This window comes from Leptonychotes weddellii, chromosome 4 (assembly GCF_054177405.1).
Source record: "Leptonychotes weddellii isolate Sample4059 chromosome 4, ASM5417740v2, whole genome shotgun sequence".
Classification (NCBI taxonomy): domain Eukaryota; kingdom Metazoa; phylum Chordata; class Mammalia; order Carnivora; family Phocidae; genus Leptonychotes; species Leptonychotes weddellii.
In genome coordinates, this window is record NC_138372.1 from 66,406 (window position 1) to 92,610 (window position 26,205).

General features: G+C 60.1%; 4 protein-coding genes across 12 annotated transcripts in view; 3 read left to right on the forward strand and 1 right to left on the reverse strand.

Annotated features, from left to right (window-relative positions):
- Window positions 1-3,798, forward strand: part of SAMD11 (sterile alpha motif domain containing 11) — a 24,391-nt gene extending 20,593 nt beyond the window's left edge. For all 6 annotated transcript variants that reach the window (XM_081817219.1, XM_081817221.1, XM_081817218.1 and 3 more), the window contains one exon: window positions 109-3,798. In XM_081817219.1, coding sequence (XP_081673345.1) covers window positions 109-354 — 246 coding nt within the window. In that variant the 3' untranslated portion in view covers window positions 355-3,798. The remainder of the gene's footprint in view (window positions 1-108) is intronic.
- On the reverse strand, window positions 485-15,259 carry NOC2L (NOC2 like nucleolar associated transcriptional repressor). Of its 3 annotated transcripts, none has more exons than XM_081817226.1 (21): window positions 15,121-15,259; window positions 14,603-14,742; window positions 13,927-14,164; window positions 13,467-13,619; window positions 11,637-11,811; window positions 11,428-11,550; window positions 10,623-10,743; window positions 10,446-10,536; window positions 9,439-9,517; window positions 9,223-9,333; window positions 8,669-8,782; window positions 7,747-7,935; window positions 7,319-7,458; window positions 6,569-6,680; window positions 4,835-4,948; window positions 4,365-4,466; window positions 3,257-3,400; window positions 3,021-3,134; window positions 1,898-2,030; window positions 1,469-1,558; window positions 485-1,160 (listed from the first exon to the last, which is right to left on the reverse strand). In XM_081817226.1, the coding sequence occupies exons 3-21, from the start codon at window positions 13,941-13,943 to the stop codon at window positions 1,054-1,056; spliced, it is 2,229 nt and encodes a 742-aa protein (XP_081673352.1). In that variant the 5' UTR covers window positions 13,944-14,164; window positions 14,603-14,742; window positions 15,121-15,259; the 3' UTR covers window positions 485-1,053. The 3 variants fall into 3 exon arrangements, with proteins under 3 accessions (XP_081673352.1, XP_081673351.1, XP_081673350.1); XM_081817225.1 differs by having other exon boundaries at window positions 13,927-14,168; XM_081817224.1 differs by lacking the exons at window positions 13,927-14,164; window positions 14,603-14,742; window positions 15,121-15,259 and adding an exon at window positions 13,770-13,914.
- A 43-nt stretch (window positions 15,260-15,302) lies between these two features.
- KLHL17 (kelch like family member 17) lies at window positions 15,303-21,327 on the forward strand. 2 transcript variants are annotated; one of them, XM_031027156.2, is made up of 12 exons: window positions 15,303-15,565; window positions 16,444-16,703; window positions 16,791-16,912; window positions 17,061-17,282; window positions 17,768-17,884; window positions 18,090-18,303; window positions 18,623-18,767; window positions 18,850-19,017; window positions 19,443-19,531; window positions 19,650-19,723; window positions 19,929-20,110; window positions 20,418-21,327. In XM_031027156.2, exons 1-12 carry the CDS (start codon window positions 15,456-15,458, stop codon window positions 20,644-20,646), a joined length of 1,932 nt encoding a protein of 643 aa, XP_030883016.2. In that variant the 5' UTR covers window positions 15,303-15,455; the 3' UTR covers window positions 20,647-21,327. The 2 variants fall into 2 exon arrangements, with proteins under 2 accessions (XP_030883016.2, XP_081673356.1); XM_081817230.1 differs by lacking the exon at window positions 19,650-19,723 and having other exon boundaries at window positions 20,418-20,648.
- Window positions 21,328-21,468: 141 nt separating this feature from the next.
- Window positions 21,469-26,205, forward strand: part of PLEKHN1 (pleckstrin homology domain containing N1) — a 9,296-nt gene continuing 4,559 nt past the window's right edge. Inside the window, exons 1-6 of the mRNA XM_081816807.1 lie at window positions 21,469-22,364; window positions 22,469-22,568; window positions 25,265-25,411; window positions 25,506-25,586; window positions 25,711-25,783; window positions 26,107-26,203. Coding sequence (XP_081672933.1) covers window positions 22,282-22,364; window positions 22,469-22,568; window positions 25,265-25,411; window positions 25,506-25,586; window positions 25,711-25,783; window positions 26,107-26,203 — 581 coding nt within the window. The 5' untranslated portion in view covers window positions 21,469-22,281. The remainder of the gene's footprint in view (window positions 22,365-22,468; window positions 22,569-25,264; window positions 25,412-25,505; window positions 25,587-25,710; window positions 25,784-26,106; window positions 26,204-26,205) is intronic.

The window sequence follows — 26,205 nt, forward strand, 5'->3', positions numbered from 1 at the left end:
CCAGCTGGGGGCAGGAGTCTCCAGACAACGGTGGGTCAGCACTGAGGCTCTTTGTGGCTGCAAGCCAGCAGGCCAGCAGCGCCCCCACCCAGGCCCGTCTCTCCACAGGTGGCCAAGCGCCTAGGCCGAGTCTTCTACATGGCCAGCTTCCCTGTGGCTCTGCCGCTGCAGCCACCGACGCTGCGGGCCCCAGAGCGGGAGCTCACCTCTGGGGAGCAGCCCCTGTCCCCAACAATGGCCCCCTCCCCCTATGGGGGGGGGCACCCCCCTGCTGGCCGGGCCTCACCCAAGCAAGAGAATGGAACTGTGGCTCTGCTCCCCGGCCCCGCAGAACCCCCCCAGCCTCTGTGCTGAGCTGGTGGGTGAGCCACCCTGACCCCTAAGTCCTTTAGTGCCAGCAGCTGATGCAGAAGACCCCACCCCACAGCTTACTTGCGTTTTGGATTTGGATGCAGAAACACAAGGAATTTTTAAAAGGAAAATGTGACTTAAGAGGAAAAGAGTTTTCAGAACTTTCTGGGGTGCCAGTACAGCCAGGTGCAGACAGCCTGGGGACCCAAACCTGAGCCCAGGCACGGGCACTCTGCATCCTGGGTGCCTGCAGACAAACCACAGAATGACAGAGGAGGCACGTCATGCCACACTGGCCGCGGCCGTGCCTGCTCGCTCTGTCTAGCACTGGGACTGCTCCTTGCGAGGCTTTCGCATCCTGCCATTGGGGGGCAAGAGGTCAGGGCAGAGTCCCACTCCAGACCAGCTTCTCGCACAGGCTTGATGTATCTAACCCAACACTGTGGGGCGCAGCAGTAGACGGCCCCCACGGTGCTGGTTTCCATCCCCACGGCCACTACTCCAGGGATCTGTGCAGGGCTCGGTACTTTCTGGTCTCTCATGTTGTAAAAATAAAGCCCCATCCACCATCTACTGCCCTTCCCCCCGCAGCATGGGCCCTGACCTCCAGGCTCAGGGCCAGCCAAGAAGCTACAAGCCCAACTGCCTGGTGAGGTGGGAGCACTGCACAGCAGTCCCCACAGGTCCCCAGGCTGGCAGCCCTCAGTCCTCCTCAGAGAGCTGCAGATCCTGCAACTCATCCTCTGGTCCCTGGGCCAGCTGCCACAGCTCCCGAAGGTCCAGGCCCGCTTCTGTGTCTGGGCCTCCATCTGCAGGGAGAGACCAAGGCAACATAAATTCTGCTTTATCAGGAAGAAGCCAGCCTTGGAGATTCCTCATCACTAATTAATCACAGCCCTAATTAATTTATTGGTGCCACTGTTACTGGCTGCCAGAACCAGCGGGAACACAGCAGCTGGCCTGGCATCCCAAGGAGGGGTGTGGGCCCAGCTTAGAGCCATCCTCCCACCCGATGGCCCAGCCTGCCCATGCACCCACGCCCATGACAGCCTTGGGCTCCTGGACAGATAGGCTCAAAGGGCCACAGCACTACCCCTCACCCCCAGGAACCACTTACCTTTTGAACTGCCGACTTCTTCCTGGCTGCCATCCTCCTCCTCCTCCTCCTCCTCTACCCTCTGCCAAGCTCTTGGGGACCCAGGCATCCCTGGGGACCAAGGAGAAGAGCCCATGGGAGTGGGCCTGCCAGCAAATGCACACTGGGGGAAGCTAATGCAGGAAGGTGGGCCAGGCTCACAACCCCACACCCACCCACCTTTCCCTCAGGCCCCTTTGGGGCAGGTGGAGAGGGCTCCCAAGTGCCCAGCAAGGAGTGGGAGCGAGGGAACAAGGTCTGGGGACACGTGTTCCAATTCCAGGAGGCCCTCACCTCAGAGCAAGCAGAGCGGTAAGGTGGGAGCCGGCACCCCCTTCTGGTTCCATGAGGTGTCTGAGGAAGCCTTCCAGGTCCACCTTCCCCTTCCCCACAGGGAGCTCAGGCCCCTACCTCTCTCTGAGAAGTCCATGGTACTATCTTCCTCATCACTGTCCAGGTCAAAGAGATCTTTAAATTCCACTCTGTCTTCATTCTTGTCTCCTACCTTCCGCCGCTTTATCTCTGGCAAGTTCAAATCTTCCAGCTGGAAGGACCCGGAATCAGAGCAGGAGGTGAGGGTGGTCAGGTGGCTCTGAGAGCCCACCGAGGCCTGGTCCCCAACCTGCCCTGTCTCAGCCCTGGGCCCCACCCTCCACCTAAAGGCTTAGCCCACAGCCACAGCTAGGTCACATCGTGCGTCACGCAACAAGAACCCTGACCACAGTCACTGTCTCCCTCTCCCTCACATTCCCAAAGACAGGCTTTATCCAAACCCAGTGCCCCATTCCCTCCTCCGTTGCCCTTCAAGCTTCGCCTCCCAACCAGTCTTCCACGCCAAGACTCTGCTTGGCCACTTTTTCTAGCCAACTCTCGGTCAGCATCACTGGAGAGGACTCCTGGACAGCCGCCCTGCCAGGCAGGTGAGGAGGCCCCAGCCACACACTGGCCACCAAGTGCCATCAAAGGTAGAATCACACCCACTGGCTGGAGGCCCAGCTGCAGCCCCTCACCTCTCTGTCTCCAACCTTCAACCATCAATCCCAGAAACGACAGCAGACCCATGACGACATGAGCCCAAGGACACAGACAGAGGCATGCCGCTTAGCATGTGCCCTCAAGTCACACCATCCCACACCCACTGGCCAGGCCCAGACTCAGAGCATAGCCCCTCCTGTGCCTCCTGCCGATCCTCTGGTGTCCAAGGTCAGTCTAGCCACTCCCTCCTCCAAAATCCCCAGCCAGTCTGGCCTCCAGGGACTCCTCCTGAAGGTCGTAAGAGAAGCCCTGATTACCCAGTTCTGCATGACGGCTGCCCCTTCAGAGCGGCCACAGGACAGGCTGCAGCTGCGAACAGGCCCCAGCCATCCTGCTGACATTGTCCCTGGGACTGTCCCCTCCCACAAGCCCCCTTCCCCACTCTGATCTTAAAGTCACAGCCAGGGAGCTGGATCCTTGTCTCAGAACAAACCAGGTGGTCATGCCTGCCCATATCCCCCCCTACCCGCCCCCCAGCAAACGTCCCCTGCAGACATACACGCTCTTTGCCACTGATCTCCAGCTGGATCTCTCGCTCCCTCAGCTTCCGCCACTGGCTATAGTACTTGCTGAGAGGGGTCCCTTCCTCTCGGGTCTGCTTCTCCCAGGCATCCTGTGGGGAGAGGTCCAGGATCATGTCCCATCCTGGGCAAACCTCCAAAGCCCAGCCCTGCACTGACTAGTACGCTCAGGCAGTGCCACCCGCCCAGCCACCCTCCCGGGCTCCCAACTGACCACCGCGTGCTGGTCGGCCACACCGAAGGAGGCCCCCTGGCGGCGGCTGCAGATGTACCCTGCATTCTCCTGCACCTTCTCCAGCAGCTGCTGCAGCTGCCGGCAGTAGTTGGCCACCTTGCATTCCCGGAGGAAGGACTTCAGCTGCAGAAGGAAGAGCGGCTCAGCCAGGGTCCAGACACAGGCCTGCCCTGCACCCCACAATCTGTCTGGGTCACACATGACCACAGGGAGGTGGTGGGGGAGCAGGGAACATGGGTTCATGTGTCTCGCAGCCCAAGTGCACAAGTCTGGCCCTGGGGAGCCCTAGTGCACACAGCTGGGGAGTGGGGCCCAAGTGCACACACCAGACTGTGGGGAAGGGGGCGCTGCATGACCGCTGTTGCCGGGGCCTACGGGGACTGGAGAGCAGATGGCCCATCCCATAGGCCAGGCAGAGGCACGGAGGCCGCAGTGGGGCAGCATGGATCTACCCTCCAGATCAAATCCCACCCTCAGCCTGTCTCTGTAAATAAAGTTGTATTGGTACATGTCCACACTCATTCACGTATGCCTTCCTGTGGGTTTTTTGTACATCGGCTCGAAGACCTGAACAGCTGTACGAAACCACATGACTGTAAAATCTGGAGTTCTTACCCTCTGACGCTACCAGAACAGTCTGCTAAGCCCTGTTCCATACTACGATCCCCGGGACCTGGAGTCGAGAAATAAAGCCCTGCATACACGGCCACACCTGTCCCTGGATGGGCCTCTGAGCCAGTCCAGTTCTGGTCCGAGCAGCCCACCCCTACTCACCAAGCAGGCCTACGACTGTGTGGGGCTGCTTCTGCCCACCAGGGCCAGACAGGGACAGGCAGTGCCACCTGGCCCTTCCCATGAGAGGCACCTGCCTCCTTGAGATGGGAAACATCGGGGCTGAAAGCAGACGGACCTCTGACAGAGGTTAGGTTCTGCTACTGGGCCTGTGTGGCTGTGACAAGGATGCCTCCCTCTAGTCACTACATAAATGGGGAGCTGAGCCCATTAAGACAGCTTCGTCTGCTATATGGCAGGCCGTCAAGGGATCTGCGAAGGGAAGGGAAGGGGGAGCCAGACAGTGGGTACACACCTGCAGGACGGCGGGCAGCGCCAGTTCAGGGAACGCAATGCTGTGGGCCTGGCTGTGCAGGTATTCCAGGATGAGGTCATACAGCTGCTCCACCAGGCCATCCTGAGGCAGCAGGGAAGAAAGGAGAATGTCAGGGGTGGGAAGATGGGAGCTCAGCCCTCTTCCAGAGCGGTCCAATGTGTCTGCTCACTTTCCAGGGTGGAAATCGGAGGATGTGACTCCACAGCCTCCCCAGAAGCCACACTCACACTCAGTGTAGCTGAGGCCAAGGAACACTGCTCCCCCCGCCACCCCAAAAGACCCATGAAGGTCCACACAAACTCTGGAGGGCAGCGGGCCCCCTCCTGTCCGCACTCATCTGACTCCTGTCACCCTACACACTGACCTCAGTAGGCTATGACGTCCGGCTGTGACCCCCACCCAAGGCATCTCCCCAAACCCCTCCACAGGAGGCCTGAGACCAGCCTCACCCGGTACGCCTTCTCCTGCAGGTTGACTTTGGACAGCTTCAGGATCACAGTGAAGTTGATGGGCTTGGAGCTCATGCGCCCCGGCCTCTTGTTGAAGTCGACCTGCTGGAAAACCTGTCCCAAGACCACATCAGCCTGGCCTGCTGTGCCTCGTGCCTCCCTGTACCACACACTCTAGCCATACCCTGGGTCCTTAGAGACCCACTGTGGAACCAGGGACAAGCAGCCACATGCAGTGCCAGTCCTGTGGCCCCACAGACCCCCCTGCCTTGCAGAGCTCTGGCCTCCAAGGGAATCACTTTATCCTAGAGTGGGGATCTGGCCGATGGGAGTAGGACCAGGAGCACACACATGCCACTGACTCCCTCCTAAAACCAAAGAAAGGTCCTTCCTTTACACAGCCACCGTCACTGCAACGTCCTCACCCTTGACTGCACCCCTGAGGACCGGTGCCAACCCCAGGGCTGCATCCCCGGGAGGATCTCCGACGAGGGCCTGGGGAGCAACCACTCCCTCATCCTCCACGGAGACCACAGGCTGCGTACATCGGCCTCTGCCTCTTGGAGAAGCCCACCCCTAGGTCCGAAGGCTGAAGGCTGCAGGGTGCCCTGGGGGCAGCAGAGTGGGAGCCAAGCCTGGCCCCTCCTCACCACCCTTGCACAGAGGTGATCCAGGATGTTGTTCTGAAGGGGACGGGTGGCCGACACCGAAGATACCAGAGCTGGGAATGATGGTTCCCAGCTGAGCTCAACACAACTCCAGATGAAAATCACCCACAACTGTGGTATAACAAACTGTTTCCCTAAGGGAACATTGCCCTTTCTCAAACCTGGCTCAGCCTGGGCTGGGGGGGGGCGGGGGGGAAGGGGGGAAGGGTCGCTGCTCTCAATACCTCTTCCCACCCACCCAGGAAGGGCAGGGCAGAAACTGCCTCCTGACTTGTTTTCTCTGGGAAGGAGAGACCTGCACCCCTGGGTGTGAAGGAACATGCCAAGCAGAGCTGAGGCAGGGGTCAGTCAGTATGAGAGCTGTGCTAAATTACAAGAAATCAGAATAGGAACCCTCCAGGGGCTCCCTTCTCTCTCCTACTTGGTAGGAGATACAGAGCACAGCCCTGTGACACACAGAACACCACACTGAGACACTCATCCAGCCCATCTAGTGGTGGGTGGCACTAAGGCTCTCTAATAGGGAGATGTGAAGTCCTAAGTATACAGTGGGTTGGGGCCTAACCCCTAGTGGGTTTCTGGGCTGTAGCCGAACAACCTTTCCCCACCTGAGCTACACGCACGTGCAGGCATGCAAGTACCCACATGCACGTGTATACATACAGATGTGCACATACACACAAATGCACACAGGAGTGTGCAGGAAAAAGAATGCAGCTTTGGAAGCAGACCTAGGCTTCCGGCCCAGCTCTCCTGGTCACTGTAATAGACCGGACAGACCCAAGTGTGTCCTAAAACCAGCCGCCTCAGGCCAGCCCTGCAGGGCAGCTGTCCGTGTCCTCACTGCCACTCTAGCCCACCAACACACACCACCAGCTTGGGCGGGTGGCAAGGCACTGCACAGAGCGATGCCCTCCCAGAACCTGCTCTACAAATGAGAAAACCAGCACTCGGGAAGTACCGTTATCTCAGAACACACGGTCCACATACGGCAAGAAGGGCCTCCGAGGACAGCACGGAGACACTGGACCACCCCACCCCACCCCGGTGGCGGGTACCCTCTCACCTCCAGCACGAAGGGCAGCACTGGGATGAAGATGCCAGTACTCTCCGAGAGCAGCGTCAGAGCACGCACACAGTGCATGCGCAGGGGGTAGAAACGGGCAGTGGGGACCAGCCTGGGAGCATGGGAAAGCAAGGGTGAGCAGAGGCCTGAGCCTCACAGACCCCACAAACCACCCTCCTGGCCTGGCTGCCCATGACTCAATTGTCAGGGTGAGGGAACACCCCAAATAACTTTTGACTTAATTTCATTTCAATGCAGGAGGGCGGCAAAGGGAGATGGTTCACTCAAAGCTTCCTTTCTTCCCTACTCCATGCTTTAAAAGGCTCCCCCTTCAGGAGCTCAGGGGCGACCCCTCCTGGCCAACAACGGCAGCTGCCCGGCCACATGCAGCTCCTCCACCCCCACAGACCAAAGCTCAGGAATCACAACTGACGTGTGGCATACCACACAGCCCTGCTCTGTCCAAGAACCAATTCCCTCCAGCTGCACATGGCCCTTTCTACCCAGCATCACCCAGAACGCACGAGTCTGGGACACTGGGCCACAGACAGCACCACCCCCAGTCCCTCCGCAGGCGCTGCCAAGTAACAGACCCCAGGGTCCAGGGATGGCCCAGACCCTCCTGGAGAAGCAGCTCCTCCCTGGCCCCCCAGGATGCCTCCCTGTGTGGCCCTGACCCTGACCCCCACAACAGCCCACGTGACCCCGGCCTCCCTCGGCCCTCAGGGCGACCCTGCCCACCCGACTCACTTGATGCAGCCGATTACCACCTGGGAGAGGGGGTAGATCAGGGGCTGGAGGGCTTCACTGGGGCGGACAGCGCTGAGCACACGGCACCACAAGTCCAGGCAATGCACGAACTGCCAGTTGTACACCGACTGGTAGGTCTCCTGGGCAGAGCGAAGTCCATCTCCAGGTCAGCGCGGGGCCCCTGGACGGCCCAGCTCTTCCTCACCCACCATGTGCACAGGATCCCAGCCAGCAGCAGCACCACCGTGCCCACCTACCCAACCTCCCCTCTCCACCTGCCACCTATTCCCAAAGCCCCCCAGCAAGGACCCTGATCCCACCAAGATGCTGGGCTGTCTCTCCCAAGAGAATGAGGCTTCCAGGAGGCCCCAGGCCCTCAGCCGGGTTAGGCTGGGGCCATCCCCCACCCCACAAGCACAACCACACACCTTCTTGCGTGTGGTCATGGCATTGCGCAGGTGGATGGCGAGCTGGCGGATGTAGAGGAAGGCGTGCTGGTAGGCGATGCCAGTGTCCAGGGCAAGCAGCTCGGTCAGGGTCCGCTGCATGAAGCTGATGAAGGGCAGGGTGCTGGGAGAGGTGAACTTGCAGTTCCTCACATACGTGATGTACATTTGCTGCCAGGAAGACCCCAGTCAGAGCCACCTGAGCTCCTAGGGTCCTAGGTACCCACCACCCAGCTCCAAGCCACCGCCAGACACCTGGGCCTCTCCCTTACAGCTGCTGCCTTGGCGGGAACCACAGTCTGGCCATGTCTGCTGCAGACCCCTCTCCCTACACGGCACCTGCTCTTGGGCCCCCTGCTGCTGCTCAGCCTCCATACGTATACACCCACCAATCCCACACAAAGTTTGCAGTGCCAGGAGGAGGGGTCCTGTAGGTAGAGTGGAGTGCCAAGGAAGCTGCAGCATGAATAACTGCAGGAAGAGGCAAGGACACCATGGAGGGACTGGGAAGGAGGGAGGTAGAAAAGCCCCAGCTACGTGCCAGGCCTATGCAGAGGTTTCTAGAGGGACTCCATGTGGGAAAGGCCACCCCAAGCTTGCAGCCGGACAGTGGGGTCCCCGTCCCTCTCCACACCTGATGTCCTCATCCACTGAGGGAGAGAGCTGTGCAGAGTAGTCCATGTGGAGCCCCAGGGGGCCAAGAGCTCCCATCCCTGTCACTGTCCCCAACTTCTCAGGGAGGGAACTGTGATGACAGTGGGGGTCAGCCCAGAGCCACAGTGCCAACAAAGGGCACCAACCACAAAGGCAGCTCTCCAGCCCTCAGGCCAAGACTTTCAGCCCAGACCCCGATGGACACAGACTCGGGGGCACTAGCGGCAGGAGCCCCGGGCCTGAGCACTACCTTGAGGACAGGACTCAGGAAGACGTCCTTCCTGTGCCGGCACACCTTGACGAGGACCAGGAAGGCCAGTACACGCAACGTCTCCTCACCTGTGCTCCACAGGACCACCATCCTCTGCAGAAGGCAAGAGGTCACTGCCTGCCCCAGCCTCCCCAAGCCCAGCCAGAGGCCCCTGTGGTCACTGCTGGGGGACAGCCCTTCCCAAAGCCCCTCAGGAGAGAAGCACCCAGAACTCAGTTAGGGGGTAACAAAACATAAAACTAACCCCGTGAAGGCAGTACCACAAAAACACACGACGCCCATATCCAGAAACACACAGTAGAGAACAACAAAAGTACGTCTTGCTTCATTTCTCGTCAGAAACATCAGAAAGCTGCCACCTCACGTGCCTGGCCCTGCGGCCCCAAGAGCAGAGGGCCGCCGGAGACAGGCCCGAGCAAGGCTAGGGTGGGGATGGGCGCAGATGCCACCCACACTCTGGCTAGGAGGGGGGCACGCCTGAGGGGCAGCGACACGCACCCCCATCCCACCGACACAGCGAGGGGCCTGCGCACCTTGAGCAGCACGCGGCACTGCTTGGGGAAGGTCAGGTAGTACGGCACGGAGCTGCGGACGTGCTGGAGCACAGCTGCTGACACCGTCGCCTCCGCAACGCAGGCCACCAGCTGGGGAAGCAGGAGAACGCGTCCGGGAAACAAGGAAGGACTGGACCACCGGATGTGGCCAGGCCCCGTGGAACACAGCAGGCCCCCTCCCCACCGGAACTGCACCTGTATAACTGCGCTCAGGTAGACCTTGATGTCCAGCCGGAGCTTCCCCCACAGCGGGCTGCTGGACGGCTGCAGCGCCCTGCACAGAGACCAAACGCACACCCACCTGAGTGAAGCCCCACACTGCACGCTTTCTGCCAGAACCCGCCACCCTTCGTGGTGATTGCTCTCTCAGTGCAGTGGCCCCCTTCGTGCAAGAGTCCATGCCTGACCAATGCCAGCACCACCCTCACCTGTCAGCTTCCCTGCCCCCTTCCGACAGGGCCACCTCCACAAGGCTGCCCCCTCCCAACCACGAGTCCAGCCCTGGCAACTTCCACCAGACCCAGATACTCCTGTCTCCAGGTCCGCCACTGCCCCATGCCTCCCTTTCAGGTAGTAACAGCAGGACCCTTCCCCAGTCTTCTTTCTTCCTCTGCAAGGTGTCTGGGGATAGTCTGACCCTTCATGCCCTTGCTACCTCCTAGTCATGTGGCCGCATGACCCTCTCAGGCAAATGTCCCTCCCCTTTTACCAAAGGTCTGCTGCTCTTCTCTCCCCTCTGAAGACTTTTCACAGCCTCCTCTACTCAGTGTACCTCTAATGTGGAACTTAAGGTTCCCAAACTAGCTTTGAAGAGACACCTACCTACGGGCACACACACCTCCCAGAGCAAACAGCAAAGAAGTGGACAAGATATCCATTTAAAGAGATAAAAAGAACAAAAAAGAGAGAATCCTGACCTAGAAAACTAGTGGTGCAAAGCCAAGCACACACTCTGGGCCCCCTAAAAAATTCTGGGTAGAGAATGTACCTTCTCAGAAAGAAAAGAGAAAGAAGGAAGGACAAAGCCACCCAACTGGCCCTGAGTGCCCAGCCTCTCCCAGCAACCCTGCAAAGGGCCTGGCTCTATCTTCAACATCCCTCTATCCTGGTTGGGTCTAGAAAGGACCCCTAGATCACAAGGCCTCTGCCTTCCCCAGTGCAGGGGCCTGACTACGCCTCCTACCTCCCCTCTTCCCTTTCACCTGCTACTGTCCTTTGGGACTTTTCCAAACAGCAACTTCTGGAGACAGCCAAAGAGATCTCGAATGCAGAAGGTAACCAGGGCGTTGAACACTGCAATGAAGGGACCACAGATGCCATTCACAGGACAGAAGATGGAAGAGAGAGCCTGTATCCCATGTCCTCTCACCCGAGCTCACCAGCACTGTCCGTGACCTGGAATTTGCTGGCTTCAGCACCTTCTTGGTCTCCTTGGGTGGTGACCACAGCAGCTCGGAATGCCTGCACAACTTCGTGGAACAGCTTCGGAGTAAGGTGATGCTAAAGGGGTTAAGAGGACCCAAAATGTTGGGGGAGAAATCAGCTGTGTCAGACAGAGCATGAGGCAACCAGAGCTCCAGAAACCTGCTCTATGAGAAAATGGCGCCCCTTGCCCACATTCTGAGACGTGGAAGCAATGTTATGGAGCCACATGCAGGGAACAAAAAAGGAGTCCAGAATGTTCCTGAAAGGGCAGGGAGCCTGGCTCAGGGCCATACGGGAGAGGCTGAGGGTCCCAGATCTGGATGGTGACCTGTGACAGGTGGTATCTAGAATTCTCCCTCTGTCCTTTCCTTTTCCTGCAGAAACCAATGCGAGACCCTGGGAAGAAGGGCTCTGGCTCCACTGACTGGCAAAGGCACAGAGACTATGTCTTGCCCACAGTGGATTTCAGGCAGCAGGGAGCATGAGAGAGAAACTGAGGGGAAGAGAGCAGGAGAGCCCCTAGACTCTCTGACCGAAGGACAGAATGCAATCCTGGAGCCTCTCCGCATAAAGAAAGAATTAAGTGAGATTCTCTGGTGCTAAATAGGACTCCAGTGCCAGTGCTCAGAGAAGGGCTCCTCCCACCTACCTCCTCCCAACTGCACAGATCCAAGTAACTGAAATGAGGCTAGGGCAGACTCCTAAAGCAGGGTGGGGGTGGTGGGGGTGTCCAATTGCCCACCCTATGCCACTTCTCACCTTTGCTGCCTGTTTCCATCTCTCAACCATCACAAGGGTCACAGGAGCAGAATCCCTTTTCTTCCCCTTCAGTCCTCTGGGGACCCCATCCTCATCCGCATCTTCCCCCTCCACACTTGCTTCCTGTACCAGACAGAGGGCCAGGCTGGAGCAGGATGCAGAGGCCATAAGTGTGCCCCTGCCCCCACCAATTCTGCCTAGGCCCTCACTTCCAGCGTATCTGGCAGAGAGTGGAGCTGCTCCTCTTCATCCTCAGTGCTGTCTGAATCACTAAAGTTCAGCAGGCTCTGGTCGTTCTCCTGCAGGAACTTGTAGAACTCGGGATCTTTGTCCTTCAGCCGAGAGAGCTGGTCCTTATGCTCAGATGCTCGACCTTTATGCCGGCTGAGAAGGCGGGGGCATCAAGTACAATGAATAGGCACAGCCCACAGGGGTGGGGGAAAAGGGATGAGGCTTCCTGTCCTCCACACTGTAAGCTTGCCAGCCTCCACAAAGAAGCTACAGGGCTTGATCTGCAACCTCCACAACAGCTACCGACAACTGTTGGTTTTCAGCAGATCCCCCCTCCCCTAAACTCCAGACTCACATATCCAACAGCCTCTCTACACACGCTTCAACACCTGCATTTCAAACCCAACACATACAACACTGAACTTGTGGTTCTCCCAAACTTGTTCTGCTGGCACTCTGCTCCATCTCAGGTGTCGGTAACCCTATCTTTCCCCGTACTCAAGTGAAAGACAGCCTCTCTATCTCTTACGCCCAGCATGCGAAGTGCCATGAGGTCTCCTCAGCAAAACCCCTTCAAAGCCCCTCATGCCTCCTCTTAAACCAGCACCATCTCTCAATTCCCCCAATTACCATAGTGGTCTCGCCCTATCTCCGTACCCACCAACTCCAAGCTATTCTCAACACAGCAACCCAAGTGACCCTTTGCATTAGTGCCATGTGACATTATTTCACAGCTCAAAACCGAGATAACTTCCCATTGTACCGGTATGTCTTATAAACGGGCTGCAAGGTCTGACTCCATCATCATCTCTCCAGGTTCACCTCCTACTACTCTCCCCCTCACTCCTCCTTAGACACTCACGTGTGTAAGATCCGCCCCCACTTCAGGAGCTCTGCTGTTCCTGATACCTGAAACACCACAGTTTTCTTCCCCTGTCTGCGTGACTTCCTCCCTCAGGTCTCTGTTCAGTTACCACCTCCTCAAAGGTCCTTCTCCACCAAACAGCAACAGGAACCCCCCAATACGCTCCCTATTTATCTAAGCCTTTGTGTTTTTCTTTACTGTTTGCCACACTTATCTTTTCTAATCTACCATACGTCTGATTCACCCGGGCTGCATGAGTCTTCTAGACCAGAAAAGGACCCTTTCATTATGCACCAACGTATGCCCACCACCTAAAATAAGGCTTGTCGGGGCGCCTGGGTGGCTCCGTTAGGCGTCTGACTCTTGCTTGCGGGTGCGGGTCGGCTCAGGTCGTGATCTTGGGGTAGAAGGCTCCGCACTCAGCGGGGAGTCTACTTGAGATTCCTTCTCTCCTCCCTCTGCCACTGCCCACCCCGCCCCCCGCGCGCGCGGTCTCTCTCCCAAAAAATCTTTTAAAAATATAAGTAAATAAAATAAGGCTCGGGGCGCCTGGGTGGCTCAGATGGTTGAGCGTCTGCCTTCGGCTCAGGTCATGATCCCAGGGTCCTGGGATCGAGTCCCGCATCGGGCTCCCTGCTGGGCGGGGAGCCTGCTTCTCCCTCTGCCTCTGCCTCTCTCTCTCTCTCTGACTTTCATGAATAAATAAATAAAATATTAAAAAAAAAAAAACTTAAAAAAAAAAAATAAGGCTCGTCACAGAGCAAGGCCTCAGCAAACACTGGAAGCAAGAATGAATAAGCCGAAGGGTCTGGGGGAGGGGTCGGAGGTCCCTGGGCTTCAGTCCTGAGACCCCAGGAGTGATCCCCACCCACCTGATGGGGTGGGCCAGGACAGTGAAAAGGGTTTGGCTTTACAGACGTCCCAAGGCAGACGCTCCTCTCACCTGGACGAGGGGCTCCCGCCTAGCCCATCCAGTCTCCGGTCGGCTCCAAACACCGCCCGCGTCTCTGCTTCTGGGGCTGCTTCGGACTCCGATTCAGACTCAGAATCAAAGCCCGAAGCCAGGAACTCGTCCACTGTCAGTTCTGCCAGGCGCCTGCGGGTTACGACGTCGCAGTCAGGACTCCCCGCCAGCCCGGCATGCCCCTGCCTTGCTGCACCAGGAACACGGAGATGCACAAGGAGAGCCCCTTTGGGGACAAGCACCCACCGGAAGGCCGAATCGGTCCTCAGACCCGCAACTTACCGCTTGCCACCCCGCGCCGCCGCCATCACTCCCAGACAGCAGCGTGCGCCCCACTTCCGGCCCCAGAATGCCGTCCCTTAGCCGCACTTCCTCCGGGCCCGCCCCGCCCCCGGGCCCGCCCCGCCGCGCCCCACTGGTGGCTTTCAGTTTCTCTAACGGTGGCTCTGGTGGCATCCAGGCGGGAGGGCGCGTTCACATCCTCTGTGCTCCGGGCTCCCAGGGTGGCAGGCCGGATGCAGGCTAATGGCGCAGGCCTGGTTCAGTCACGGTTCCCGCACACATCGCTGAGTGTCGGGCTGTAGATCTCGAAAATCGGGCAGGACTGCATAGGGTGGAACGCTGACCTGCTGCTCACAAACTGTGTCCTTCCCGGTCCGAGGGAGTAATAGCGGCACCTATCTGAGGGAAGGTGAGGCATGGGACCTGGGCCACCCTCTCCCAGCCCTGCCCACAGCCTCCCCAGAGCTCCATAAGCACGTGCCTGTGGGAATGTCAGTGCACGACAAAATGCATCCAGGTGAAAACATTTGACAGACAGGACTTCTATGCAAAGAGCTCTTACAAATCAATAATAAAGAGCCAACAGTCTAGCAGGAAAAGCAGTCTAGTAGAATAGGCAATGCCATGGGGCGGGGGGTGGGGTGGGGGGGAATTCGCCAAAAAAATGATACTCTGATGGCCAGGCCGGTCTCGACTGGATCAAATGAGGATCAGAATGATGAGAATCACTTCTACTTCACTGGACAATCCACAGCAAGGGGTGGGGGGCAGTGGACAGATCCCAGAGCTGTTATTGAAGCCCGTTTGGCCAAATCTTCCCGAAAGTGCTGCACCTGATACTTGGGTCCACCGAGTCCTCTGCTGGGAATTTGCCTAAATCCACAATATGGGGCCGGGCAGGAATGGCCACTTTTCCTTTGCCCCGGCTGTGGGAAGGGCAGGTCAAAGGCCCAGTGGCTGGAAGGTTGCCTTGCTAGAAGAAAGGAGGTGGGAAAACCAGATTATGCCCTCCTATCCCCCCCACCCCCAAGGGCAAGGGTTTGTGGTCCTGGGACCCCAGATCCCACAGCCTTCTTGGAAGCAGGCGTGGCTCCTGGCAGGTCCCCCAGACCCTGCGCCCCCACCCCATCCCACCCTACCGCCACCACCCCACCCCACCCCACCTCCCCGCAGCTAGCGCCCAGTTCAAGGCCTGGTACGTGTAGGGGTTCATGGAGCGAACCCAGCAAAGGCCAGCCAGGCAAAGTGGTCTGTCTGGGGTCATAAAGGGGGCGAGGCAGGATGTGGTACCGGGCTGCCTCAGGCCCCAGGGGCAGCAGGGCCTTCCCAGCTGCGGGCCCAGGGTGCTTACGGGGGCGGGGCTTCTTAAATGAATTGGCGGGGATGGTTGGTCCGGGAGGCTTCTCCGAGGTAGGCGGCGGGGGGGCCCCGGGGGCTTCCTGGAGGAGAAAGCGGGCGGGGCGCCCGGACATTGACTGGGAGGATTGGAGTGCTGTGTTCAGTCCCCGAAGACGCGGGGAGCGCGGGAGGCGGGGCGGGCGGCGCCGAGAAACAGCGGCTGCGGGCGGGCGGCGGGAGCGAGGGACGCTGAGCGGGCCGCCACCGCCTAGCAGCCCTCCAGCAAGTCAGTACGTCCGTCCGCCTGTGTGTTCTCCGCGGGTCGCGGCGGGTCGGATAGCCGAGCCCATGCAGCCGCGCAGCGAGCGCCCGGCTGGCAGGACGCAAAGCCCGGAGCACGGCAGCCCGGGGCCCGGGCCGGAGGCGCCGCCGCCGCCACCGCCGCCGCAGCCACCGGCGTAAGTGGGCCGAGGGGCTGGGGACCGTAAGCCGGACCGGGGGCTGAGTGGGTCCGGGAAGGAGACAAGGAGGGGCGTGCGCCGACCCTGGCTGGCTGCCCGGAGGAGGCGGCCTCGGCGCCCCGCAGGCTCGGCCCGCCGGTGGAGGGTACAACTGCCCCTCTGTTTATCGCGCACACAGCGACGTGGGACGGGGCGTCCAGAGGTGGCTGCTTCCTGGAGGCTCTGTCCTCTCCCGCCGCCCTTGAATTCCGGCTGCGCTTAGACTTAGGCGACTTGTCTGCAGGATGGGGGGCAAGGGGGGGCTGTTGAGCTGCTCCCGAGGGTCAAGTGAGGTTAGACCTGCTGGTGGGCATAGGGGTCTTCTTCAGAGCTGTCATGAAGCATTAGCCAGTTGCACTTCATGCACATCCTGTGTGCCCAGCCGGTGCCGAGGACACTGGACTCTGATGGGGAATGGGAAGGGTGGCCAGTGACAGAGGAGCTCCTGGTCCCAACGAGGGCAAAGGGAACCTGGTTCTTAGGAGAGTTACAGGCAGAGAAATCCTATTCTGTGGGGACCCTTGGGCAGAGGCGAGTATGGTGCCAGGGGGGTCCTGGCAGAGGAAGCTGTGTAGGTTCAACCATGGCATCAGGTGTGTGACTGGACCTCATGCTAGGAGCAAGTGTGGAGCAGTTTTGCTGCACTCCGAGGAGGCTCCCTGTATGTGAGGGAGAAGAGTTAGCGGGGAGGGGGGGGTTTGGTCCTTGAAGGAAGCCAGGTATGGGCTGTCAGGGAGAAGGGTGGCCTCCTAGGTGCCCTGGCCCTGCCTACGGTTTCAGGGGTGGGTGAGCAGCTCCCTGCAGAGTGCACCTGACCTGGCACTGCCCACCTGCAGCCCGGAGGCAGAGCGCGCACGTCCTCGGCAGGCCCGGCCCACGGCCCCAATGGAGGGTGCAATGCAGCTGCTGAGCCGTGAGGGCCACACTGTGTCCCACAACTCCAAACGGCACTACCACGACGCCTTCGTGGCCATGAGCCGCATGCGGCAGCGTGGCCTCCTGTGTGACATCGTCCTGCACGTGGCGGCCAAGGAGATCCGAGCACACAAGGTGGTGCTGGCCTCCTGCAGCCCCTACTTCCACGCCATGTTCACAAGCAAGTACCACCACATCCAGTCTGGGCACTCGGGGGGCTCCACAGATCTCCCAGGGCAGGGACCGGCCTGACCTGCTGTCCCCACAGATGAGATGAGTGAGAGCCGCCAGACGCACGTGACACTGCATGACATTGACCCTCAGGCCCTGGACCAGCTGGTGCAGTTTGCGTACACGGCTGAGATTGTGGTGGGCGAAGGCAACGTGCAGGTGAGGCCGCCTCATCTCGCGTCGCACGCCTCTACTGGGCCCCTGTGCCTCAGCTCCCCGTGTTTCCTTGTGCCTCTCCCTCGGTTCCTCATGTCCCGGTTCCCTGTCCCTGCTCCCCTGGCTCTCTCTGTCTCATCTCACCCCACAGACTCTGCTCCCAGCTGCCAGCCTCCTGCAGCTGAATGGCGTCCGTGACGCCTGCTGCAAGTTCCTGCTGAGTCAGCTCGACCCCTCCAACTGTCTGGGCATCCGGGGCTTTGCTGACACGCATTCATGCAGTGACCTGCTCAAGGCAGCCCACAGGTACGTGCTGCAGCACTTCGTGGATGTGGCCAAGACTGAGGAGTTCATGCTGTTGCCACTAAAGCAGGTAACATGCCAGCTGGGGCACGGCCTTGACTCTGACCCAGTCCCTGGACCCTGGACCCCAGACCCAGCCCTTGGACTCCTGGCTCCCTTCATCTTGGCCCTTAAGACCTGGTCCTTTGGCCCCCAACCCTCATGTCCAGCCTCTGACCCACATTCCTGCCTCACTACCCATCCCCTGCCCTCTCCCCACCCTACCCCCACCTCACCCCCTTTTTCTGACCCACCCAAACCTTCAACTTTTGACTTTTGATCCCATCCTGTCCTGACCACATCCCTGCCTACAACCTCCAGGCCCTGGTTCTACATCCCTAGGATTGTTCCGGGCCTAGGCCCCCAGGAACCAAATCTGTGGTTCCTGACCCTGCTTGGCCCCTTCTCATAGGAACACTGGGCTCCCCATTGGACTCTCCCTCCTGGGCACCTTCAGGGCTCCATGGGCCCCCAAGATCCTCCCTAGATCTCAGGTCCGAGGGTCCCCACCCCCAGGTGCTGGAACTGGTCTCTAGCGACAGCCTGAACGTGCCTTCAGAGGAGGATGTCTACCGTGCCGTCCTGAGCTGGGTCAAACATGATGTGGATGCTCGGAGGCAGCACGTCCCAAGGGTGAGGCCAGTGCCTAGGGGGCCCTCTGTGCTTAGGAGGGGATGCAAGGTGGCTGAGGGCCTGGGTGCTGCACTTGGGCTCTGCCATGTCCAGAAACCCCCTCACAGGAGTGATGCAGACACATGTTTCAAGAAGGGTCCAGCGTGTCTGAGGGGGATCTCTTCACTGGGGCCTGCCACCTGACTGTGGCACCCCTCCACCCCAGCTGATGAAGTGTGTGCGCCTGCCCCTGCTGAGCCGGGACTTCCTGCTGGGCCACGTGGATGCTGAGAGCCTGGTGAGGCACCATCCTGACTGCAAGGACCTGCTTATTGAGGCCCTCAAATTCCACCTGCTGCCCGAGCAGAGGGGTGTTCTGGGCACCAGCCGTACACGGCCTCGGCGCTGTGAGGGCGCTGGCCCTGTGCTCTTCGCTGTGGGTATGTTCACCTGTCATGTCTCCTCATGTCTGGGCCCCTCCCCCACATACCCTCCCTCTCCCCTCCCATTCCTGGCCTGTGCTTTCTATCTGTGAGCCCAGCACAAGCCTGTCTCACACTGTGCTGGTCACATCCTGCACCCGCCCCGCACCTGCTCTTCTGTCCACCTGTGGAGGACCCCATGTGGTATGACCCACTCAGCAATCCCCATCCCCACCCACCTTGGAGCCTCCATACTCTTGACCTTGAGCTGCGCTAGAGACCCCCAGCCATTGCCTCCCTGGTCCCTTGTCCTGCCCCGTCACCTCCCCTTTCCTAGGTGGTGGGAGCCTGTTCGCCATCCACGGGGACTGTGAAGCATATGACACACGCACTGACCGCTGGCATGTGGTGGCCTCCATGTCCACGCGCCGGGCCCGGGTGGGCGTGGCGGCAGTTGGGAACCGGCTGTATGCTGTGGGTGGGTAAGTGCGGAGGCTGGTTTGGGGTCGGGGCTTAGCATGTGCCACTGGGCCAGTCCTGACCGGCAGCGGACCCCTCCCCTAGTTACGATGGGACTTCAGACCTGGCCACCGTAGAGTCGTACGACCCTGTGACCAACACCTGGCAGCCCGAGCTGTCCATGGGCACAAGGCGCAGCTGCCTGGGCGTGGCTGCCCTGCATGGACTCCTGTATGCAGCTGGTGGCTACGATGGGGCCTCCTGCCTCAACAGGTAGTGGCTGGGTCGGGGCCGGGTGGCCTCTCGGGGTTGGTTCGGCTGCAGGAGTGGCTGCACCCGGACTGCAAAGATCGTGCCTGAAGGGAGCAAAGAGGGACCCAAGCTGACTCAAGTCACCGGGCACCCTGGGCCTCTTCACCTGCACCAACCCAGCTGCCCCTTCTTTCCCTCTCAAGTCCTTCCCACCAGCCCCGGGGCTGGGCACCACATGGACACTTGCCCAGGATCATGCGGGCCACCAGCTAGGGGCCCATGTCCCCCCCCAGAGGGCCTGCTACTTGCTCCACTGGGATTCTGGGGTCAGTCTCTGTGACCGGCCAGGATGGGATTTTAATCATTCCATGGGGGAGGGCCGGCCGTGGGACCAGGGCAGCCTTTCTGCCACTGCTCAAGGTCAGCGGCAGGCCTGGTGTCCACAGTGCTGAGCGTTACGACCCTCTGACGGGAACATGGACCTCCATCGCCGCCATGAGCACCCGGAGGCGATACGTGCGTGTGGCCATGCTCGGTGGGTAACAGGGCCTGCTCTATGTAGTGTCCACCCCACCCCCACCCCTACCTGCCCCCCCCGCCCCCGGAGACCCCACACATAGCAGGCACACCACGGGCACGTTGACTGTCTGCAGATGGGAACCTGTATGCCGTGGGTGGTTACGACAGTTCATCACACCTGGCGACTGTGGAGAAGTATGAGCCCCAGGTATGAAACACACCCCAATCACATGAATTTCCCGTCCAAGAGCTACTTGAGGTCATTGCTCTGGTCACCCACATCACCCAGATGATCAGCCCTCTAGGTCCCGCCCCATCCCACAGACACCCTATCCTGGAGCAGGGTTCTTGCACTGTAGAGAAGGAGGGAGGCTGGTGATGGGTCTGCCCCCAGCTGGTCCCTTCAACCGCAGGTAAACGCATGGACCCCCGTGGCCTCCATGTTGAGCCGACGAAGCTCAGCAGGGGTGGCGCTGCTGGAGGGAGCCCTCTACGTGGCCGGCGGCAACGATGGCACCAGCTGCCTCAACTCTGTGGAGAGATACAGCCCTAAGGCCGGTGCCTGGGAGAGCGTGGCACCCATGAACATCCGAAGGTGCGCCGGCCCCTCCCCCACAGGCCTGGAGTGTCCCCGTGGCACCGTCACCCACCCCAGACGCAGATCTGTCTTAAGGCCTCCAGCCAGCGTCGGGTGTCCGCGCCTCCCATCAGTACGCACACCGACCAGCCCCAGGGCCCCGCCCCCGAGGCTCCTCCCGTGGCCCCGCCCCCGAGGCTCCTCCCGTGGCCCCGCCCCCGAGGCTCCTCCCGTGGCCCCGCCCCCGAGGCTCCTCCCGTGGCCCCGCCCCCGAGGCTCTTGGAGTCCCGCCCCCACGGCTCACCGCCCCGCTCCCCACCCGCAGGAGCACGCACGACTTGGTGGCCATGGACGGCTGGCTGTATGCCGTGGGGGGCAACGACGGCAGCTCCAGCCTCAACTCCATCGAGAAGTACAACCCGAGGACCAACAAGTGGGTGGCCGCGTCCTGCATGTTCACGCGGCGCAGCAGTGTGGGCGTGGCAGTGCTCGAGCTGCTCAACTTCCCGCCTCCCTCCTCACCCACGCTGTCCGTGTCGTCCACCAGCCTCTGACCGCGGCGCGGACTGCACAGAGGCCCGGCCCCGCGGCCTCCCACATGCCTTAAGCCCCACCGGGCGGCCCCAGCGCCTCACGTGTCGGGGGCAGGGCGCTCGGCCCCCACCGGGAAAGTCCCGCCCTGTCTGTCCTTGTCTCTGCGTCGAGGCCGTCCGTTTCTGTGTTCGTTTCTCAGTGTCTGTTTATGTGTGTGCCATTTATTTACTTACTGGTTTGTTTATTTATTATTTATTGAACGATGAGCAGCGCAGCACTAACTAGTTTACACGTTTCCCCTTGAAGTGTCCTGTGTCTCTGGGACCAAGCTGCCTTCCCAGGTGTCCTCCTGCCCCACTGGGGGCACCAAGGAGCGATGGGGGTGGACACTTGCATTGCGCATGGGTCAGAGGCGAACTCAGACCTGTAGACCTGGAGGGACTGAGGGGGCAGGGACTGAGCAGCAGGCCAGGGTTAGTGGGGTGAGGGTTTTCTGAGCAGGTGCAGACCCTTCCAGCCTGGGCTTTGCACACCACCCCTACCTTGCCCAGCCAGGCACGCTCCCAAGAAGGGCATGAAGCAAGCTTCCTTCTCCTGGGCATGGTGTCTCTTCTGGATCCTGCACTGAGCTGAGCACAAGCGTGCCACAGACCCCACATAGCAATATGAGCCAACTTGAACAATAAACATGTTTCTTGGGCTCTGTGGGCTTGAGGCTGAGTGTACATCTCCACCCTTTGGGGTCTTATCTGGGGTGACCAGGAGGGCCTGGGGACAGCTGTGCAGCTGGGCTGAGGCTCTGCTTTGGCATCTGGGGGCTTTGAAGCAGCAGCATCACGTCCAGGTGGGTCAGGGATGTGATGTCGTGGATGAGCACCCAACCAGGAGTGTGGTTCGCTGTCGGCCTGGTCCTGAGAGGCCCTCGTGGTCCCATCTCATCCCAGGCTCTGGAGAGAGGGGAGTGCACAGTACTACCCCTACCCACCATGATGGTCCCGGGTGCACCCAGGAGGTTTGTGGCCTCCTTCTTGGACTTTGACCTGGGGTGAGGTTTGGGCTGAAGCAGGAGAAGTTGGGGGAGGGTCCTGGCTTCCCCTTCCCCAAAGTCATAAACTCCTGTTTTAGCAGCTGAAAGCAAGCACACACCCCCTTGCAGTCAGTGGTGACTCAGACCGTGGCACTGAGGTGGAAACAGGATGTGTGCTCTCCATGGGAGGGGTGGTATTGGCGGGAGGGAGCCCTAGGCTCACAGAGCTCCAGCCCTAGGCAACCCCAGGCAACGCCAGGCAACCCCAGCCTGAGTGCGGGCAGGCCAAGTACTCACAAACCTGGCCTTTGAGGCTCCTCCCATACAGATTGGAGGCTGAGATGGGTTTTCTTGGCTGGACCAGGGGAGAAGACTCCTCCTCCCCCACCCCCCCACCCCCCAGCGACTCCAGACTGGCCTGCATGTGTGGGGGACCCAGGTCAGAGAACTGAAAGGCTTGGGCCAGGTGAGGGGCGGGGCCCTCCCAGAAAGGCTCCACCCTCGTCCGGCCCTTAGGCGTAGGGCAAGACTTCCCAGAGCTCTGCCTGGGAGGCGGGACAGGAGGCTCAGTACAGAGGGACCCAGACCTGTCGACCTGCTCAACTCGGGCCCGCCGCCACCGCCGCCCATGGGGAACAGCCACTGCGTCCCTCAGGCCCCTAGGAGGCTCCGGGCGTCCTTCTCCAGAAAGCCTTCGCTGAAGGGAAATAGGTGAGGGGGGTTGGGGAACCCAGCCTTGGTCCCTAGGTCACAGGGGTGTCCCTCAGTCTGCCTCGGGGGCCAGGCTGTGAGCTGCCCCCTTCCCTTATCCCCAGAGAGGATGGTGCAAGGAAGCTGGCTGGCCTGTTTGGCTCTGAGGCCGGTCCTGACCTGGACGCCACTGCTGACAAGATCTTCTACTACATCCCTGGGACGGTGAGCAGGCGGGTGGGCGTGTCCCAGCTCACAGCGGCGCGGTGGCGGTGGTCTCTGTGTGACTGTGTGTACCTGTCCTATCTTCACTCAGCTCAGGGTCTTCCCCTGTCAGCCTGGGTGGGAGTCAGATCCAGCACGAAGTGAGGAAGTAGACACTGCCCCGCCCTGGGGAGCTCATCTGGCCGAAAGTCTGAGCGGAGAGCGAAACTGAGAGACACTGAGTCAGTGGGGTGAGGGAGCACCCGGCAGAGGCGGGCCACAGGCGGGGCCTCCAGGAGTCTCTGCTACACCAGAGGGGGCACCATGGCCAGGCCACCCACTCAGAGCCATACCTGGGGTGTCTGCCCGCCCCCGCCCTGGACTTGGGTGCGGGACAGCATGCCCAGGCACAATCGAGGTGGACCAAGCACATACATGTGTGTTGCTGTGGCTGCCATCGCTCTGAGAGAGTAAGGGGCTTCAGGTGAACAGTGAGCCAGCCCAGGCCTCAGGTTCTCCCAGGGGGTGTCTCGGCATCCACCACTGCCTCATTCCACAGCAGCCTGCTGTGATTCCCCCCTACCAAGGCCACACAGCAAGGATGTGGCTCCCACATGCTAGGCTACCTCTGAGCTGAATACCGGCCCCTCTCACCCTGCCCAGCTCCTGAGGGGCTAAGGGTTAGCTGAGAGGGGAGAGACACCCAGCCCTTTTCCCTAACCTGGATAGCATTGGGTATGGTGGGAGGCTCTGCTATCTGCAAAAGCCCCAGAATGTGAGGGAAATGATACCCCAATATCTTACCCCAGGCCAGAGAAGGAGGAACATTTGTCACTCTGGGTCAGGGATCCCACCCTGCACTCTTCTCACACTGTTCCTTTGAGACCTAGCAACTGGTGGGGGCTTCCAGAGCCCACCTTTCCAACTAGTTCCCATCAGGCTGGGAAGCCCAGGCCTGTCCCCTTTCCTGCCCTCTGAGGTCCCAGGGCTCCCTGCAGGCAAGTGCTGGTTTGAGAAACCATGCTGCCCCAGAGAGGTGGACAGGGCACTTCTGTCCAGGGTCTGGCTGGGCTGCGATAGAATCCCTCCATGTGACTGTATCTCAGACCTCAACTCTGTCCAAGCCCGGGACACATCATGTGACCCTGGTGGAATCGTGTGAGATGCGGTGGCCCCGGTGGTCCTCACTTGCCAAGACGTAGTAGCAGGAGAGGGGAGCAGGCCTGTTGAACCTGGGAGGGGAGGGGCGCCAGGGGAGGAGCCACTTCTTAGGCCCTGCCCTATGGTGGGTTCTGTACCTACAAATGAGCCAGCCCTGCCAAGGCTCTGAGCTGACTCCTCCCTAGGCCCTAAGGCTGAGCCTGGGCCACAGGAACAGCTACATGGCCCTTCCTGTTCATGGCCTATTTTTCATGGGTCCCATCCCCAAGTTGTTCCCCACACTGGGTGTGGGTACAGGAGGCCCCACCCAGAGGCAGGGAAGCCTCACATTCCTGGGCTTGCCCAAGGGGCAGCTTAGCTTGGCCAGGGCTCAGCAGCCCTCAAGGCAGCCCCTGCCAGCAACCCAAGTGGAGCATGGCCCCTCCCCAATTCACCCCTGAGCCCCTAGACCTCAGCCCTTCTAGCCAGGATGTCAGGTCAGTACCCATCCCTATCTGACTTCCAATCTGATGATCAAGGCCCTGATTAGAGAGGATTCTCTGTGTGGCAAGATTGGCCAAGTGTTTGTGGGCCCCAACACTCCCTCCCCTCAGCAGACAAGCATCGAACCCCCAGCACATCTCAGGCCTGGCCTACTTCTGGGGATACAGCAGTGGGCAAAACAGACAAAGACCCTGTTCTCTTGGTGTTCCCATCTCCGTGACAGAACCAGGTGATAAGACAGGTAAAAGATATGATAAGCCAGAAGTGGCTAGTGTTGAGAAAAATAAAGGAAGAAAGGTGTGCAGAGGGGTCAGGGAAGGCTACAATGTTAGGTTATCCGGACAGGACCTCACGGAGAAGGTGACATCCGAGCCATGTCCTGATGGTGAGAAGAGAATGGGACTGAGTGGTGTGGGCAGAGGGAATGAGTATAGAGGCCCCAAGGCAGCCTGTGCCTGATGTGGGCAAAGAGGACTGGGCGGGAGGCAGATCAAAGAGGACCCCTGGGGCCATTGCCAGGACCTCAGTCTTCTCTGTGGGTGAGGTTAAGGGGCCTGCGCTCTCAAGGGCTGATGTGATGCATCTCTTTCCAGCTCCCCATTTACTGACGTGCTGGTAGCTTGAAATGGGCCATGGTGGGAATATTAACATGGAAACACCCCCCCCTCACCCTGTGGAACCAGGTATTAAACACAGCCAACACTAGAGGCACGGGAGAGCTTTGAGCATCATCTCCCTCAGACACCCAAAAACCCCTCTGGCCAACAAGTCTTGGGAGGCTGAATAATCAAAACGCAGGTGCACAGGAGATATCAAAAATACGGGTCGAATGTCCACTGAGTTCCGACTTCGCCACCTCTACGCTAGATTATGTAATGTTATGACAGCTCACATGTGTATGCTGCCCCCATTTCCATATTAAGAGGCTGTGAGTGCGTATTGGGGTTCTGTACCTATGAGTGATGGTGTGGGTATGTTCCTAACCTTTGTATTATGTAACTGTGGGTGTGTGTATGGGTGGGGCAGCTGGCCCCAGGTCAGACGCCCCCCTCCCTGAGCTCTGCTCCCCACAGGACATCTGGGGCCTGGAGAGCCAGCGAGAAAACCTAGAGCAGCCGTTCCTGAGTGTGTTCAAGAAGGGGCGGCGGAGGGTGCCTGTGAGGAATCTGGGCAAGGTTGTACACTATGCCAAGGTCCAGCTACGATTCCAGCATAGCCAGGTGGGGCCAGGCTGGGCCGAGTCGGGGGGTGTGTGGGTACCAGCCTGGGGCCTGGCCCCCAGCCCCTCAGACCAGCAGCCCTGCTCTCCCCCAGGACATCAGCAACTGCTATCTGGAGCTGTTCCCCTCCTACCTCTACTTCCAGGCCCATGGTTCCAAAGGACTCACCTTCCAGGTGAAGGGAAATGGGCAAAGGGAGGAGTCTAGGGGTAGAGGGAGAGAGCAGCCTCTTGGGAGGTGGGTATCCATGTCTCACTAGGGGTTCCCCAGCCCTCCCCTTCCCCCATGTGCTCTGGCAGGGGCTGTTACCACTGATGGAGCTGAGTGTCCGCCGGCTTGAGGGGTCCAGAGAGCATGCCTTCCAGATCACAGGTGTGTGGGGGGCATGAGTGGACCTGGCCCCCAGGAGGGGCCTCAGCTGGGGCTGCTCAGCGGCCTTGGCCTCGGGCTGAGCTTCAGAACCCTGGAGGGACCCTGGCTTTTCCTCCAGTGGGCACATGAGCTCTTGCCAAGCTGGGGTGCAGGACGGTGGGCAGGAGACCTCCAGAGCTGTGAATGCGGCCCTGTTAGTGGCCGATGGTCCCAGATGGTGCCACAGGGTCCTCCTGTCCCGGGCCCCGGGGTGCCCATGGAACCCTTGGGTGGGGCCTTTCCTGTGGGCTGAGGCCCAGCCCACTCCACCCCTCTACCCCCAGGCCCGCTGCCTGCTCCCCTTCATGTGCTCTGCCCCAGCCAGGCTGAGCTGGGCCTCTGGCTGTACCACCTGGAAAAGCAGATAGCCCTCATGGGAGGGC

What these genes read in the sequence shown, in the direction of transcription:
- NOC2L (XM_081817224.1), bottom strand. Translation starts at nt 13,795, where the DNA reads ATGGCGGCGGCGCGGGGTGGCAAGCG. An exon ending in CTCTGCCAGATACGCTGGAA is followed by an intron (nt 11,551 to 11,636) that starts GTGAGGGCCTAG and finishes TGTCTGGTACAG; the next exon opens with GAAGCAAGTGTGGAGGGGGA. An exon ending in ACCTGAGCGCAGTTATACAG is followed by an intron (nt 9,334 to 9,438) that starts GTGCAGTTCCGG and finishes CTGCTTCCCCAG; the next exon opens with CTGGTGGCCTGCGTTGCGGA.
- KLHL17 (XM_031027156.2), top strand. Translation starts at nt 15,456, where the DNA reads ATGCAGCCGCGCAGCGAGCGCCCGGCTGGCAGGACGCAAAGCCCGGAG. An exon ending in TGGGCGAAGGCAACGTGCAG is followed by an intron (nt 16,913 to 17,060) that starts GTGAGGCCGCCT and finishes CTCACCCCACAG; the next exon opens with ACTCTGCTCCCAGCTGCCAG. An exon ending in CGGCTGTATGCTGTGGGTGG is followed by an intron (nt 18,768 to 18,849) that starts GTAAGTGCGGAG and finishes CCCCTCCCCTAG; the next exon opens with TTACGATGGGACTTCAGACC.